The 18856-nt window shown below is 36.6% G+C and overlaps 1 protein-coding gene across 1 annotated transcript in view; it reads right to left on the bottom strand.

Annotated features, from left to right (window-relative positions):
- The window catches only part of NCAPG (non-SMC condensin I complex subunit G), an 87596-nt gene that overhangs the window by 23077 nt on the left and 45663 nt on the right, over positions 1-18856 (bottom strand). The window contains exons 10-11 of the mRNA XM_056802450.1: positions 10320-10409; positions 2618-2797 (exon numbers count right to left, since the gene is read on the bottom strand). Of these exons, the coding sequence (XP_056658428.1) occupies positions 2618-2797; positions 10320-10409 (270 nt within the window). The remainder of the gene's footprint in view (positions 1-2617; positions 2798-10319; positions 10410-18856) is intronic.

The following is an 18856-nucleotide window of genomic DNA, read 5'->3' as shown; positions in this document are numbered from 1 at the left end:
CAAAAATATTTTAGTAGTTCTTTTTGTGGTGGCAAGAATTAGGAATTGAGGAGATGCTCATCAAATGGCGAATGAACACGTTTTGGTATATGATGGTGTAAACCTTAAAATTTCTTAGACTTATGAATGTTGGAAATTTCCCCATTGGGAAATTTCATACTTGAAAAAATTTCCTACTGATAGTAAGAACTCTATTGGAATATGAAACTCCTTGGCATGGGAGGATCCTTCTCCTCCCTACTTAAGACTACGTTAGGACAGAAACCTTTTGCTAAACAATGGAAAGGGCTTTGACCTATGCTTAAGCATAGAACAGGAAGTTCTTTGAGTCATGATTGATTTTAGAATTGATACAATAGAGATACTTGGAATGACAGAACCAGGTCTTGGAAACTACAATCTCCACCCTACTCAGAGTAACAGGATTTAGGAAGGGCTGCAGCAAAGATCAAGATTTAATTATTTGAGAATATGACCTTCAATAGACATATGCAAAAGGGACAGACCTCTGGGCGGTCCTGGGTTAAGCTAGAGCCACCATTGGCACAGGGGAGACATCGACAGTGATTGGTAGATGTGAGAACTGAGGGGAGGGAACTTAGATTTTTGGCTTAAAGATAGCTGAGGTCTGAGGACTGCAGAGGTTGATGCTCTGAAGCAGGTCTGAGAGGAGAGAGGTCCTGGAGAGGTCTTGAAGGAGGCTGTGGAAGGAGAACTCAGGAGGAGTCAGGAGGAGAATTCTCTGGAAACATTTCTTGAAAGGAGGCTCTCTTGAAGGTGGAGCCTGAGGTTGGCATGAGAAGCCTTACCTAGAGAGATCTTGGGTGAGTGATAAAACCAACTGACTGATTTATCTCTTAGGACTGAGGTCTAGGCCTTATTGGCTTGAGGCCCTTCATTCTTATTCCTTTCTTACTTTCTCTCTTTTTCTATTGATTAATCAGTGTATTATAAATTAAATTTCTCTATAAAACCCAGTTGGCTTGGGTATATTCATAAATTGGGAATATATTCCCTGGCGACCATCTTATATTTATATAAAACCAAGACACAGTAGAAAACATATTTCAGCGGTCATAATTGTTATATATTTCCCTTGTTCCAAAACATTTTAATTATCACAGTTTATGGCTCCCACTCTGTTATCTACAACTATTTTAAATCTAACAATGGTGATGGAATACTATTGTGCTATAAGAAAAGACAAGCAGGATGGTTGCAGAAAAACCTGGTAAGACTTATCTGAACTTATGCAAAGTCAAGTGAACAGAATCAGGGCAAGATTATACATGGTAACGGTAATATTTTAAGGAAGATCAACTGTAAAAGACTTAGTTATTCTCTCTGATGAAAACAATAACTTAAGGCAGTTCCAAAGGACTATGGTGAAAAAATGCTATCCACCTCTAGAAAGAGAACCAATGAAATAGCACAGCAGAGAGGTGAGAGGAAGAGAGACAATTGGAACTCAACATTTTAAAAAATGATTGTTAAAAATTTTAATTGGGAAATATTTAACAAAATAAATGATAATTAAATAGAAAAACTAGTTAAACACCAAAATCAAAGCTGAAAATGAAGAGAAAAAAGGTGTCTTTTAATAATGTGATAAATAAATGGATGCTGCACTTGGTAGTTATCTAGTTAACATACTTCACAAACAGACAAGACTCAAAGGATACCTGGAGGGGGCAGCTGGGTAGCTCAGTGGATTGAGAGCCAGGCCTAGAGACAGGAGGTCCTAGGTTCAAATCTGGCCTCAGATACTTCACAGCTGTGTGACCCTGGGCAAGTCACTTGACCCCCATTGCCTAGCTCTTACCACTCTTCTGCCCTGGAACCAATACACAGTATTAATTCCAAGACAGAAGGTAAGGGTTAAAAAAAAAAAGGTTCTTGGAGCAATATTATCCTATGATTACCATTTATATCTTTCAATTGGCAAAATGGACATGAACTAATAAAGATTATCATAGATAAATCACAGTTAGAGAAAAGGAAATTCTGTTCATGAGAAGGTAGACACCAATCTTTTCCCAATTATAACCAACAGTTGATGACATTTAAAAATTACATTTTTTCAATAAGAATTTTGAAAACTGATTTAAGTATGTCATATACTGATACCATGAGTCTTTTTTAATTTAAAGAAAATTAAGATCAATAAAATCCTGTGAAAGCACTCACTTAAAATTTAATGTCAAAGAAAACCTGACATAAAACAACTCAAATAAAATAACTTCTGCTTCATCTAGAATTTACAAAAATACTCTTAACAAGTATTTGTAAAGTCTTCAGTAAAAGAATACTTTCAAAACAATGGTATTAAAACACTGAAAGATCCTAGGGAATTAAAGAGAGAATAAATTATATTAATTAGTTTTATTGTTAAATGGCATGAAGAACCCAGTGTAGAATCTCATATAAAGTGTTTTGTTCAAATATGCTTAACATTTTAAGAAAGGCAAGTCTTATGGCTTAGTCACACTACTGCTCAAACTCTGCAAGTTCAAGGCACAACTTGCAAGGCTTCTGCTTTCAAATAAGGAAAATGTAGATTAGTTAAGTTGATTAACAATAGTTGAAGTTTAGTCTGAGAACAGGTATCAATCTATACCTTCTCTGTGTGAACTTCCGTAATTTCAGGTTGTTCTGTTTCTTTTATTAGGTCCATTTTAGCATCCTCTAGTTCTTTTATTTTCTCTTTTAATAGGGATGCATGATTAAAGTCCTGTAGAGTAATGCATTCCTCCAAAGCTTCCTTGGCTTCAATAAGTTTCACCTTTACTTCTGCCAGCTAAGGAAAGATATAAAGATTTGGAAAAATGACAACGTTATTAAATTTGTTATTAAGATTTTAGTAAAATCTGTACCAAAATAAATTAAGAAAATATTCAAAAACAATTATGAAACACTTTTCACACAAATAAAATCAGACAAAGAAATGGAAAAACATTATTAACTGCTCATGAGAAGGCTATGCCAATCTATTAAAAATGGCAATCCTACTTAAATTATGTATTCAATGCCATGGCAATAAAACTACCCCAAAATTATTCCCTATAACTAGAAAAAAATACTTAAAAAAATTAATCTGAAAGAACAAAAGGTCAAGAATTAATTAATTAAAGGTCAGGGACTTAATTTAAAAAATATAAAGGAAGGAGGCCTGGACATAACAGATCTCACATTATATTATCAAGTGATAATAATCACACAATCTGGTACTGGCTAAGAAATACAGTGGAATGAGAAATGAGTGGAATAGGTTAGGAAATCAAAAGCCAGTAGTTAATGGCCATAGTAACCTAGTGTTCAATAAACCCAAAGATCCAAGCTACTGGGGACAGAACTCACTATTTGACAAAATCTGTTAGGAAAACTAAAAAAACTACATGGCAGAAACTAGATAGACCAACATCATACACCAGGATAAAGCCGAAATAGATATATGATCTAGAAATAAAGGGTGACACCATAAATAAATTAGGGGAATGTTGAAAAGTTTACCTATTAGATTTATGGATAAAGGAAGAATATATGGCCAAACAAGATAGAGAGAACATTACAAAAAAGAAAAAGATAATTTTGGATACATTAAAGTTTCTGTAAAAACAAGAGATGCAACACATTAGAAGGGAAACAACATATTGGAAAGAAATTTTTATAGTATCTCTAACAAAGGCCTCATTTTTCAAATATATAAAGAAATGAGTCAAACATATAAGAATAAAAGTCATTCCCAAATTTATAAATGGTCAAAGAATATAAACAGGAAATTTTCAGATGACGAAATTGAAACTACCTATGGTCACATGAGGAAATGCTCCAAATCATTACTGATTAGAGAAATACAAATTAAAAACAACTCTGAGGTACTACCATCAGATTGGTCAACATGACAAAAAATGGAAAATGTCGGAGGGGATGTGGAGAATAGGACACTAATGCATTGCATTTCTTTTTAATTTTATAATATTTTATTTGATCATTTCCAAGTATTATTCATTAAAGACAAAGATCATTTTCTTTTCCTCCCCCCACCCCCCCGTAGCCAACACGTGATTCCACTGGGTATTACATGTGTTCTTGATTCGAACCCATTGCTATGTTGTTAATATTTACATTAGGGTTTTCTTTAGAGTCTCTCCTCAGTCATGTCCCCTCAAACGCTGTAGTCAGGCAGTTGCTTTTCCTCGGTGTTTCTACTCCCACAGTTTATCCTCTGCTTATGAATGGTGTTTTTTTTGCTGGATCCCTGCAGATTTTTCAGGGACATTACACAGCCACTAATGCAGAGAAGTCCATTACGTTCGATTATACCACAGTGTATTAGTTTCTGTGTACAATGTTCTCCTGGTTCTGCTCCTCTCGCTCTGCATCACTTCCTGGAGGTCGTTCCAGTCTCCATGGAATTCCTCTACTTTATTATTCCTTTTAGCACAATAGTATTCCATCACCAACATATACCACAATTTGCTCAGCCATTCCCCAATTGAGGGGCATCCCCTTGTTTTCCAATTCTTGGCCACCACAAAGAGCACAGCTATGAATATTTTTGTACAAGTCTTTTTGTCCATTATCTCTTTGGGGTACAGACCCAGCAGTGCTATGGTTGGATCAAAGAGTAGACATTCTTTTGTTGCCCTTTGGGCATAGTTCCAAATTGCCCTCCAGAATGGTTGGATCAGTTCACAACTCCACCAGCAATGAATTAATGTCCCTACTTTGCCACATCCCCTCCAGCATTCATTACTTTCCTTTGCTATCATGTTAGCCAATCTGCTTGGTGTGAGGTGATACCTCAGAGTTGTTTTGATTTGCATCTCTCTGATTATAAGAGATTTAGAAAACTTCTTCATGTGCTTGTTAATAGTTTTGATTTCTTTATCTGAGAACTGCCTATCCATGTCCCTTGCCCATTTATCAATTGGAGAATGGCTTGATTTTTTTGTACAATTGATTTAGCTCTTTATAAATTTGAGTAATTAAAACTTTGTCAGAGGTTTCTATGAAGATATTTTTCCCAATTAGTTGTTTTCCTTCTGATTTTAGTTACATTGGTTTTGTTTGTACAAAAGCTTTTTAATTTGATGTAGTCAAAATTATTTATTTTACGTTTTGTGATTCTTTCTATGTCTTGCTTGGTTTTAAAGCCTTTCCCCTCCCAAAGGTCTGACATGTATACTATTCTGTGTTTACCCAATTTACTTATGGTTTCCTTCTTTATGTTTAAGTCATTCACCCATTTTGAATTTATCTTGGTGTAGGGTGTGAGGTGTTGATCCAAACCTAATCTCTCCCACACTGTCTTCCAGTTTTCCCAGCAGTTTTTATCGAATAGTGGATTTTTGTCCCAAAAGCTGAGATCTTTGGGTTTATCGTATACTGTCTTGCTGAGGTTGCTTTCCCCCAGTCTATTCCACTGATCTTCCTTTCTGTCTCTTAGCCAGTACCAAATTGTTTTGATGACTGCTGCTTTGTAATATAGTTTAAGGTCTGGGACTGCAAGGCCCCCATCATATGTGTTTTTTTTTTTCATTATTTCCCTGGATATCCTTGATCTTTTGTTATTCCAGATGAATTTTGTTATATTTTTTTCTAAATCAGTAAAGAAATATTTTGGGAGTTCAATGGGTATGCCACTAAATAGATAAATAAGTTTGGGTAGGATGGTCATTTTTATTATATTGGCTCGTCCTATTCATGAGCAGTTAATATTTTGACAATTGTTCAAGTCTAGTTTTAGTTGTGTTGAGAGTGTTTTCTAGTTGTGTTCATATAGTTCCTGTGTTTGTCTTGGGAGATAGATTCCTAGGTATTTTATTTTGTCTAAGGTGATTTTGGATGGGATTTCTCTTTCTAGTTTTTGCTGCTGAGCTGTATTGGAGATTATATATAGAAAAGCTGATGACTTATGTGGGTTTATTTTGTATCCTGCAACTTTGCTAAAGTTGTTGATTATTTCAATTAGCTTTTTGGTTGACTCTCTAGGATTCTTTAAGTAGACCATCATGTCATCTGCAAAGAGTGATAACTTGGTCTCCTCCTTGCCTATTTTGATACCTTCAGTTTCTTTTTCTTCTCTAATTTCTACTGCTAGTGTTTCTAGTACAATGTCATCCTTGTTTCACTCCTGATCTTATTGGGAATGCTTCTAGTTTATCCCCATTGCACATGATGTTAGCTGATGGTTTTAGATATATACTGTTTATAATTTTTAGGAAACACCCTTCTAGTCCTATGCTTTCTAATGTTTTTAATAGGAATGGGTATTTTATCAAAGGCTTTTAATGCGTCTATTGAGATAATCATGTGGTTCTTGTTGGTTTGCTTGTTGATGTGGTCAATTATGTGGATGGTTTTCCTAATATTGAACCAGCCCTGCATCCCTGGTATAAATCCTACTTGATCATGGTGGATGACCCTTCTGATCACTTGCTGGAGTCTTTTTGCTAGTATCCTATTTAAGATTTTTGCATCTATATTCATTAGGGAGATTGGTCTATAGTTTTCTTTCTCTGTTTTTGACCTGCCTGGCTTTGGAATCAGTGCCATGTTTGTGTCATAAAAGGAGTTTGGTAGAACTCCTTCTTTGTTTATTTTGTCAAATAGTTTGTATAGTATTGGGATTAACTGTTCTTTGAATGTTTGATAGAATTCACTGGTGAATCCATCAGGCCCTGGGGATTTTTTCTTAGGAAGTTCTTTGATGGCTTGTTGGATTTCATTTTCTGATATGGGATTATTTAAGAATTCTATTTCTTCTTCTGTTAGTCTAGAAAGTTTGTATTTTTGTATATATTCATCCATATCACCTAGATTGGTATATTTATTGCCATATAATTGGGCAAAGTAATTTTTAGTGATTGCCTTAATTTCCTCTTCATCAGAGGTGATGTCCCCCTTTTCATCTTTGATGCTGTTAATTTGCTTTTCTTCCTTCCTTTTTTTAATTAGATTGACCAGTACTTTGTCTATTTTGTTTGTTTTTTTCAAAGTACCAGATTCTTGTCTTATTTATTAAATCAATAGTTCTATCACTTTCAATTTTATTAATTTCTCCCTTAATTTTTAGGATTTCTAGTTTGGTTTTCTGCTGGGGGGTTTTTAATTTGATCATTTTTGAGTTTTTTTATTTGCATTTCCAATTGGTTGATCTCTGCTCTCCCTAGTTTGTTGACATATGCACTCAGGGATATTAATTTACCTCTGATTACCACTTTGGCTGCATCCCAAAAGGTTTGAAAGGATGTCTTACCATTGTCATTTTCCTCGATGAAATTGTTAATTGTTTCTATGATTTCTTCTCTAACTAAACGATTTTGGAGTATCATATTGTTTAATTTCCAATTAGTTTTTTTGATTTGATTTTCCATGTACCATTACTGAACATTATTTTTATTGCCTTGTGATCTGAAAAGGCTGCATTTATTATTTCTGCTTTTCTGCATTTGTGTGCCATATTTCTGTGATCTAATGTATGGTCAATCTTTGTGAATGTGCCATGTGGTGCTGAGAAGAAGGTGTATTCCTTTTTATCCATATTTATTTTTCTCCATATGTCTATTAATTCTCATTTTTCTAAGATTTCATTCACTTCTTTTACCTCTTTCTTATTTGTTTTTTGATTTGATTTATCTAAATTTGATAATGGTTGGTTTAAGTCTCCCACTAATATGGTTTTATCGTCTGTTTCTTCCTTCAATTCTCCTAGTTTCTCCATTAGAAATTTGGGTGCTATATTATTTGGTGCATACATGTTGATTAGTGATATTTCCTCATTATCTAAAGTACCTTTTAACAAAATATAATTACCTTCCCCATCCCTTTTCATCAGGTCTATTTTTGCTTTGGCTTTATCAGATATCATGATTGCCACTCCTGCCATCTTTCTGTCAGTTGAGACCCAGAAGGTCTTACTCCATCCTTTAATTCTGACCATGTGGGTATAAACCCACCTTATGTGTGTTTCTTGAAGACAACATATGGTAGGGTTTTGGATTCTAATCCATTCTGCTATTCGTCTACGTTTTATGGGTGAGTTCATCCCATTCACGTTCAACGTTATGACTGTCATTTGTGGATTCCCTGGCATTATGATATCCTTCCCTAATTCTAACCTTTTCTTCTTCAGCTCTACCTTTTAGTCCAGTGACTTACTTTAAATCAGTCCCCCTTGTCCCCTCCCTTGATATGTTTCCTTTTTTAGTCCCTCCCTTTTTGTTCCCTCTCCCTCCCCCCTCTTTCCCTCCCCTTTTGTTTTCCCTCCCCCCCTTCCCCCTTTGGTTTTCCCTTCTCCCTACCCTTGTTGGGTAAGATAGAATTCAAGATCCCAATGGATCTGGGTGTTTTTCCCTCTCAGAGTTGATTTCCCTGAGAGTAAGGTTTAAGTAAAAATTCTCTTCCTCTCCTTCTTATAGGAGTTTATAGGCCCTTGTTTCTGTGCCTCAGCCAGCACTCTGAGGGGGGGGAGGGGCCGCAGCTTCCTGGAGCTCTGAGGGCTGGTGATAGGATTAACCTCAGACTGAGTATGCCCTCAGGCAAGGACCTTCAGTGAGACTCAGATGGAAGGATCTGGTCAGGGGGCTACAGGCTCCTCCTGTCTCTCTCTGTTTCCCTGCTGTCTGGGTGCCCCCTCAACTGGATCAGGTTGTTTTCAGGATTCGGCCTACAGCTCTGAGGCCCTTTTGCCAGCCCTGAGGATTACTGTTGTTTCAGAGGACCCTGAATTCTGAGGGGGGAGGTGCCCTGGCTTCCTGGAGCTCTGAGGGCTGGTGATAGGATTAACCTCAGACTGAGTATGCCCTCAGGCAGGGACCTTCAGTGAGACCCAGATGGAAGGTTCTGGTCAGGGGGCTACAGGCTCCCCCCTCCTCTGCCTCCCTGCTGTCTGGGTGCCCCCACGACTGGTTCAGGTCATTTTCAGGGGGAGGCCCTCAGAACACCTAGCTCCCGAGGCCCCCCTGCCTGCCCTGAGGTTCCTGCTGCTGCCTCGGACTCAGCACTCTGGGTTGGGGGGGATGGGTCCTGGGACCTTCCCTTTGCCTTCCCCTTAGATCCGAGTGATCTAGGGCTCCGACTCTCGGGGGGCCATACCTTTTGATCCAGGTCCAGGAGGAGTGTTTCCAGCGTCTGTTCCGCTGTTTGTTTTGAATTTCTATGCCCTAGGAGCATTCCGTTTGAGATCGGTAAGGAAGGGTTTCTGGAGCTCCAAACTTTAGCTTTCTCTAAGCTGCCATCTTGACCAGAAGTCCACTAATGCATTGTTGGTGGAACTGTGAACTGCTTCATCCATTCTGAAGAGCAATGTGGAACCACACCCAAAGAGCCCTAAAACTATGCATACCCATTGACCGAGCAATAACAGTACTGGGTCTATATCCCAAAGATATCAAAGAAAGGAAAAAGAACCTACTTGCACAAAAACATTTTTAACAACTCTTTTTTTAGAGGCAAAGAATTGGAAAATGAGGTGGTGTCTATTAGTTTGGGAACGGCTGAACCAGTTGGCATATAATTGTAATGGAATGCTATTGTGCCATAAGAAATGATGAATAGGATATATTCAGAAGAACCTGGAAAGATTTATATGAACTGATACAAAGTGAAGTGAGCAGAACCAGAAGAAACTAAAAAAATATACAATGATCAATTGTGAAGGACTAAACTATTATCAGCAAAACAAGGTTCCAAGATAATTTCAAGGGATATATGATTTTAAAAAACGCTGTCCACAGCCAAAGAAGTAACTGTTGATATGTGATTGCAGGTCAAAGTATGTATCATCCCTCATTTTATTTTCTTCATGAGTTTTTGATTGTATATGTGATATGTGTCTACAGTAACGACATTAGGAATATGGAAATTTGTATTACATGAAATCACTAGTATAACCTATATCAGACTATCAGGAAGGATAGAAAGCAGGGAGGGAGAGAATGTGAATCCCAAAATTATCAGAAAATAATTGTCAAAAATTGTTTCTACAAGAACTGGAAAAAAATTTATTGCAAAAATATTTTAGTAAACTGACATTTAAAGGCTTAATATGTTAATTTAATGGCAAAATTCTACAACAATGACATCAAGCAGAAAGACAGCAATTTTTGAAAAGAAAAAAGGTATGATCCAATTTTAAAGACTCAATCAGAACAAACTTAGTATTTAGTCAATAAATTTGAATTTTTAAAGTATATTTTAATTTTTCTATCTTCCTTCAAGGTACCTTTTTTAAAACCACACTTAGAATAAAAATCAAAAGTTTAAAACTATATTGACCATTATCATTTATTTTACTTAGATAGGAAGGGACTTACTCTGAGTTCTTTTTTTCTTGTTTCAGCAGAATCTTCAGACACATCGGCAGTGACCATGGGTTCCCGGATCTCTGAAATGATTTCTGTAACCTCATATGAACAAAGAAATTGAAGTGGTTATTTTCTCTGAATATTCTCCTATTTTCTCCCAATGTTCTCTCTTTAGTTCAGTTCCCTCTTCTTTCTCTCTTAATGTTCTCATTGACTCAATGGTTTCATTGATCACCTCTATGCAAATTACTTCAAAATTTATAATCCTTCTTCTAATATCTTCCAAAAACACCCAGCTGAGTATCACAAATTGAGGTATTATAAGAACCAACCAAGTTAGTACTATAAATTCAAAACCTATTCCTTATCTTAGTTTATTTCTGTCGACGGTACTATCATTCTCCTAATCACCCAGGCTGATAAGTTGAGTCATTTTTGGTTCTTCACCATTCTGCATGACCACTTACCTGTCAAGTTCTGTAGACTGTACAGTAGCAATGAATCTTCCCTTCCTTTCTTCTTCTATCCCAATCAGGTCAGTTTAGTCCACAATCTTATTTCATCAAGACTCCTGAACCCTGGCCCTCCAGCTTCTCATAGAGTTCCTCCTTTAACATATCGTTAACTGCTGCCAAAGTCATTTTCCTAAAATACTGCTATGTTCATAATACTTCCCTACATTAAACAACCCCCTCCCCAATTTATTTAGTAAATATCTACCACTGCTAGGTCCTCTATTCATTAGATCTATCTTCCCCTAAAAGGGATCTCTGTGATCCTATAATCCAAGGCTTTTCTAGCATCTTGTACCAACTTCCCTTTATCACCTTACATCAGGCTTACCATGTTCCAGCCACATTTTTATCCTGATTCCTCCTCTTCCTTCCATGCTTTTGTCATGCTCTCTCTCTCTCTCCCTCTCTCTCTCTCTCTCTCTCTCTCTCTCTCTCTCTCTCTCTCTCTCTCTCTCTCTCTCTCAAAAAAACTCTTACCTTCTATCTTAGAATTCATACTAAGTATTGGCTCCAAGGAAGAACAGTAAGGGTTAAGTGATTTGCCCAGGGTCATACTGCTAGGAAATGTCTGAGGCCAGGCCATGCTGTCTCTATTGCTTGGAATGGCTATGAAAGGAAGCTAACAGACTTACTCAAGATGAGGGAAAAGAAGGTATTTATTTAAAATCAAGAGATATGGAAATAGTACTATTCTTTTTTATTTTATGAATTGATCTGAATTTTTTCAGAAATATAATCTTTTGAAGTGAGGAAGTATATTTGTTTACATAATATTAAGAAAAATCAAATGAGATTATTTTCCATAATGCCTCATGATTAATTCTAAATCTGTTTTGATGAAGCAAAAACCAATGTAGTTAGATTTAGAGCTATCATCTTATAAACAGTCATTTGGAAAATATGATGGTGTATAATTGAAAATCTGTTACCCAAAAAAAGAACTAAGTTTCCTGGGAGCCCACTAACTTCCTGTTGTTATGTACTTCCTGTAGACAAGGGATATTAGGCGGGGAAGTGGAAGGTCCCACCTCTTTACTTCCTGTCCCAAGATTGGTGGTGGTTAAGTCAGGCGTTTGAACTGGCTGATCAGCCATGGGCATGTGGTCTTTATTTTGTATCCTCTTTATTCCTTGATTTCTAATGATCATTAATAAATATCCCTAAATATAACAATTTTATTATTGGCATTAAATTTAAATTTTACACTTGATGGCAACCACTAGCCAGAGAAGAACCTCTCAATTGTTTAAAGGTAGCCTAGACAAATTTTAAGCCATGTTTCTCCTGTCAAGGCTTTTTGCCCACCCCACCCAACCATCCACCCTCTCTTTGGAGCTGCTGCCTTTTTCTTTCCCTACTTTTTGCCCAGTTTCCCTCCCAACTGGCCAGGCTATTAACCAGGGTTCTCTTAGAGAAGAAGAGATAAGCCACTTCTGTCTCAGTTTTGCACTGCTGCCTCTGGCATTGCTATTACTGATACTGCCTGCTCCTACTTCTTAATCCTCCTCCTGATCTCTAGCCCCAGTTGCTCCTATTTCTGAATCCTCCTCATGATCTCCTGCCCAGGCCCAGTCCCAGCCCCAGGTCTGTTGGGCTGCTGGTAGCTGCAAATGTGTCTTCATAATCACAAACTAGCTGGTAAAAACTGCAGTGTATTTTCCTTAGGCAACGATTAGCCTCCTAACTTCCTCTCCATGTGTCTGGGGGGACACGCTGCTCCCTAGCATTTTTCCTCAGGGGGGTAGGGAAGAAGATTTTACTTTTCCAAACAGGAAGTAAAAATTACAAGGACAGTATACTCTATGAAAAAGCAGTACCTTGCCTATTTCAAAAAAGAGCCTACCATTCTTGAGTGCACTGATACTTTCACTTATCTTGCGTGAGATTCAGGAGAGAAATTCATCTTCCTACAACCCTTTGCCATTTGGGACTGCCCTGTCTATAAAATTCATCCAGTTAGAGATTCCTCAAACCTATGTTCTCCGTCGCTATGGGAAATACCACAGTTCAGACAAAAGGAATCTGAATGAATAAAGAAAGGAGCCTTAAAGAGAAGGGAGTTGAAAATTTGAAGCCTCTTTAGACTCCATTGTTTTATGAAAGTCTCTGTATTTTATTGTATTTTGCTGACTGTCTGCTTTGAGATTTAATTTTATTGTTTTAAGTTCACATATTAATGAATTCAATACTATTCTGTTACACTGAATCAGTTTAATCTACTCTCTTATTATTAGATATATTTTATTACCTTTCCCCTATAACTATACTGAATGAAATATTAAAGGAAGAGAAACAAAGAAATGTTCCTACCAAGATGTTTCTATGAAGTAGGAAGCCAAAAAGAGCTCCTGCAAAAGTCTTAAGTTTAATTTACTTCCACCAGAACAATCCAGATTTCTTGGTGATGTTCTAGAGCCAAATAAATATTACTTTGTTTAAAAATATATTTGCCAAGGCTGAAAGATTTGCTATGTCTATAAAAATAGTGACAAATATCCATCAGTTCATAGGGTTTTGGTTTTTTTTGGCATATAACAACTTATATGAAATATGATTGTGAGTTTGTTTGCTATTGTAATTAAATGAGCTATTATAACTTTGGGGATTTTTTGATACCTTTTGAATGTGCATTACCTTTTGTACTACTATTCTTTATTAAAAAAAAAACTCTTAGTGGATCATAGCCAAGTTTGAAAAGGAAATGGATTTATTTTTTGGTGAGAAACCTTTGTATTCTACCTATTCTTAGCTGACACAGTGTATCAATGATTGTAAGGGGGCTTACTCCAAGGGCTTACCTTGAAAGCAACCTGGGCCAGTCTCGGGGCATTCAACACAGATTGTGGAGGAGGAGGAGGTTTTTTGGTTTGGGGATCATTTGGCCCACACCAGCTCAACTTAATCCCATCAGGAGCCCTCAGAACCCAGGGAGGCCAGGACCCCTCCCCACTTAGGGAGCAGGGTCTTTGGAAAGAACAGAAACCTAGAGGTGGAGTCAAGATGGCAGCCTAGAAGGAGCATAGACCTGGCAGCCTGGCCAGAGCTTTGGAGATCCTCCATATTTTCTCCAGTGGTCCAGGAAGTTTAAAACTCAGAGTAAACCCAGCCCAACCAAGCTGAACTTAATCCCATCAAAAGCCTCCAGGCTCCCCACCCATCCTCATTGACTGCTGGACTTTAAGCCAATCAAAAGCCTCCAGAGGACAGGGAAGCTCAAACCCCCAACAATCCTCCCCCAAAGACTACACCAAGAGATCTTCTGTTAAAGCTCCAAGAAGGGAGATTGATAGAAGTCCCCTCCAAAAAAAACAAAAAAAATGAGAGGAACAAGAGCACAGACAAATACGGAAAGCAAAGAAGGGGTGAATTTGAGCAAACAACAGAAACAGAAGAAAGAAACTACAATAGACAGATACTACTCAGCAAATGGAACAGAGGGGGAGAGATCAGCAAACGATAAACCAGAAATCCCAGCGAATTGGATACAGGCTGTGGAAGAATTCAAAACACAACTAAGAGAGGCTGAAGACAATTGGGAAAAGAACTTAAAAATTGAGATAAGTCATCTAGAAACAGAGGCACTTGAACTAAAACGAGAAAATAGTGTCTTAAAAGCCAAAATCAACCAGCTGGAAAATGAGGCAAAGGAGATGAAAAATGAGGTAAAGAGGATGAAAGACGATCTTCAAAGAAAATCAAACCAGAAGGAAAAGGATGACTAAAATCCAGAGATGAAATCTAATCTTTAAGAACCAGAATAAAACAACTAGAATCAAGTGACCTCACAAGGCAGCAGGACACTATAAAACAAAACAAAAAGAATGAAAAAATTGAGGAAAATGCGAAGCATCTCATTCACAAAACAGACGATTTAGAAAATTGCTCAAGAAGAGACAATTTAAGAATAATTGGACTACCAGAAGACCAAGACAAAAGAAAAAGCCTGGACATAATACTAGAGGAAATTATCCAGGAAAACTGTCCCGAGATGCTAGAACAAGAGGGGAAAGTGGAGATTGAAAGAATCCACAGATCACCCCCTGTATTTAATCCCCAACTGACAACAGTAAGAAATGTTATAGCCAAATTCAAAAACAATCAGATGAAAGAAAAGATATTACAAGCTGCCAAGAAGAAGCCATTAAGATGAGGTTAACACAGGATCTGGCTGCATCCACACTGAAGGACCAAAAGGCATGGAATACAATATTCTGGAAAGCAGGGGAACTAGGTCTACAACCATGAAAAAATACCTATCAAAACTGACTATATTCTTACAGGGGAAAGTATGGTCATTCAACACAACAGAAGAGTTTCAAGCATTCATAAATAAAAGGCCAGACCTGAACAGAAAGTTTGATGTCCAACAACAGAACTCAAGAGAATCATCAAAAGGTAATTAAAAAAGAGGGGAAAAAAAACAAACAAAACAACAACAAAACTTTTTAAGAGACTCAAAAGTTAAAATGATATGTATCCATATAAGAAAAGAGGTCATTGGTAACTGTTAAAAACTGTTGCTATCACCTGAGCACCTAGAAGAATTACACTCAGAGGGAAAAGTGACAAACTGTATAGGATGAAAGGACAAGATAAAAATAGGTATATACATATGTGCATGCATAAATACATATAAATGTGTATGTATGTATGTATATATATATATATATATACACATGACTAGAGCTAAAAAAAAGAGGTTATGATTAAAAGAAATGGGAAAAGAAACAAATGGGGATAAATTTATATGTCACAAAGAAGCTCATGGTGGGATGGGGGAGAACATCAATACACTGGAAGGGTAAAGAGGTTGGAGATAGGAAATATTCAACTCTTACTTACTTTGAAACTGACCCAAAGAGGGAAGAACAATCAAATCCAATGGGGAAGAGAATAGATTTGCTCCCTATAGGGGAGAGTAGAAGGGTAAAAAACGGACTGGTGGGGAGCAAAGCAGTACAAGGGAGGGAGAGGGTGGGGGGGAATTTTAAAAAGACTACAGGAGAAAATAAGGGAGGGAATAAGAAGGGAGGGGGGTAGAAAGGGAAGTAAAATAAGGGTGGGAATTAGGGGGACTGACTATAAAAAAAATTGGTGTAGAAGGAAATAGTAAATGAATAAAAGGCAGAACCAGGAGTAGAAATCAAAATGCTGGGAAATACACAGCTAGTAATCATAACTCTGAATGTGAATGGAATGAACTCACCCATAAAAAGCAAGCAAATAGCAGAGTGGATTAGAATCCAAAACCCTCCATATGCTGTCTGCAAGAAACACACATGAGGAAGGTAGATACGCATAGGGTAAAAGAAGAGGATGGAGCCAAATCTATTGGGCATCAAATTATAAAAAAAAGGCACGAGTAGCAATCATGATATCGGACAAAGCCAAAGTAAAAATAAATCTAGTTAAAAGAGATAGGTAAGGTATTTACATCCTGATAAAAGGCAGTATATAACGAGGAAATATCTGTACTCAATATGTATGCACCAAATGGCAGAGCATCCAAATTTTTAAAGGAGAAACTAGAGGAGCTCAAGGATGAAATAGATAGAAAAACTATACTAGTGGGAAATCTGAACTTTCCCCTATCTGAAATAGATCAATCACATAAAAAAATAAATAAGAAAGAAGTGAGAGAAGCAAATGAAATCTTAGAAAAATTAGTTAGTAGACATATGGAGAAAAATAAATAGGGACAAAAAGGAATACACCTTTTCAGCAGTACATGGTACAATCACAAAAACTGACCATGCACTAGGGCACAAAATCATTGCAAACAAGTGCAAAAGGGCAGGAATAATAAATGCAACCGTCTCAATGCAATAAAAATAATAATTAGTAAGGGTACATGGATAGATAAATCAAAAATTAATTGGAAATTAAACAATATGATTCTCCAAAACCAGTTACTTAAAGAACAAAACGTAGAAACAATTAATAACTTCATTGAAGAAAATGACAATGGTGAGACATCCTTTCAAAACCTATGGGATGCAGCCAAAGCAGTACTCAGGAGGAAATTTATATCCTTGAGTTCATATATAAACAAATTAAGAAGGCCAGAGGTCAATGAATTGGGCATGCAAATTAAAAAACTAGAAAGTGAACAAATTAAAAATCCTCAGATGAAGACTAAATTAGAGATCCTAAAAATCAAAGGAGAAATTAATAAAATTGAAAGTCAAAGAACTATTGATTTAATAAATGAGACTAGGAGCTGGTACTTTGAAAAAACAAATAAAATTGACAAAGTACTAGTCAGTCTAATCAAAAAAAGGAAAGAAAAAAACCAAATTGACCGTATCCAAGATGAAAAGGGAGATCTCACCTCTAATGAAGAGGAAATCAAGGCAATCATTAAAAACTACTATGCACAATTATATGGCAAAAAATATGGCAATCTAAGTGATATGGATGAATACTTAAAAAAATATAAATTGCCTAGACTAAAAGAAGAAGAAATAAAATTACCTAAACAACCCCATATCAAAAAAAGAAATTGAACAAGCCATCAAAGAACTCCCTAAGAAAAAATCCCCAGGTTCAGATGGATTCACAAATGAATTCTATCAAACATTCAAAGAACAGCTAACCCCAATACTATACAAACTATTTGACAGAATAAGCCAATAAGGGGTTCTACCAAATTCTTTTTATGACACAAAAATGGTACTGATCTCAAAGCCAGGCAGGTTAAAAACAGGGAAAGAAAACTATAGACCAATATCCCTAATGAATATAGATGCAAAAATCTTAAATAGGATACTAGCAAAAAGACTCCACAAGTCATGACAAGGGTTATCCACTATGATCAAGTAGGATTCATACCAGGAATGCAAGGATGGTGCAATATTAGGAAAACCATCCACATAATTGACCATATCAACAAGCAAACTGACAAAAATCACATGATTATCTCAATAGATGCAGAAAAAGCCTTTGACAAAATACAACACCCATTCCTATCGAAAACACTAGAAAGTATAGGAATAGAAGGGCCTTTCCTAAAAATAATAAAAAGTATATACCTAAAACAATCAGCAAACATCATCTGCAATGGGGAAAAACTCAAAGCCTTCCCAATAAGATCAGGAGTCAAACAAGGATGCCCATTATCACCTTTATTATTTAATAATGTACTAGAAACACTAGCAGTAGCAATTAGAGAAGAAAAAGAAATTGAAGTTATTAAAATTGGCAATGAGGAGAGCAAGCTGTCACTCTTTACTGATGATATGATGATTTACTTAAAGAATCCTAGGGAATCAACCAAAAAGCTAATCGAAATAATCAACAACTTTAGCAAAGTTACAGGATACAAAATAAACCCACATAAGTCATCAGCATTTCTATATATCTCCAACCCATTTCAGCAGCAAGAATTAGAAAGAGAAATTCCATTTAAAGTCACCCGAGACAATATAAAATACTTAGGAATCTATCTGCCGAGACAAACACAGGAACTATATGAACACAACTACAAAACACTCTCCACACAATTAAAACTAGATCTAAACAATTGGAAAAACATTGATTGCTCATGGGTGGGACAAGCTAATATAATAAAAATGACCATCCTACCCAAACTTATTTATTTATTTAGTGCCATACCCATTGAACTACCAAAAAACTATTTTACTGAATTAGAGAAAACCACAACAAAGTTCATTTGGAAGAATAAAAGATCAAGGATATCCAGGGAAATAATGAAAAAAAAATACAAAGGAAGGTGGCCTTGCAGTCCCAGATCTCAAACAATATTACAAAGCAGCAGTCATCAAAACAATTTGGTACTGGCTAAGAGACAGAAAGGAGGATCAGTGGAATAGACTTGGGGTAAATGACCTCAGTAAGACAGTCTTTGATAAACCCAAAGACCCCAGCTTTTGGGACAAAAATCCAGTATTTGATAAAAACTGCTGGGAAAATTGGAAGACAGTGTGGGAGAGATTAGGTTTGGATCAACACCTCACACCCTACACCAAGATAAACTCAGAATGGGTGAATGACTTGAATATAAATAAGGAA

This window comes from Monodelphis domestica, chromosome 6 (assembly GCF_027887165.1).
Source record: "Monodelphis domestica isolate mMonDom1 chromosome 6, mMonDom1.pri, whole genome shotgun sequence".
Classification (NCBI taxonomy): domain Eukaryota; kingdom Metazoa; phylum Chordata; class Mammalia; order Didelphimorphia; family Didelphidae; genus Monodelphis; species Monodelphis domestica.
The sequence above is the reverse complement of the archived record's forward strand: the minus strand, read 5'-3'. Positions and strand labels throughout refer to the sequence as shown.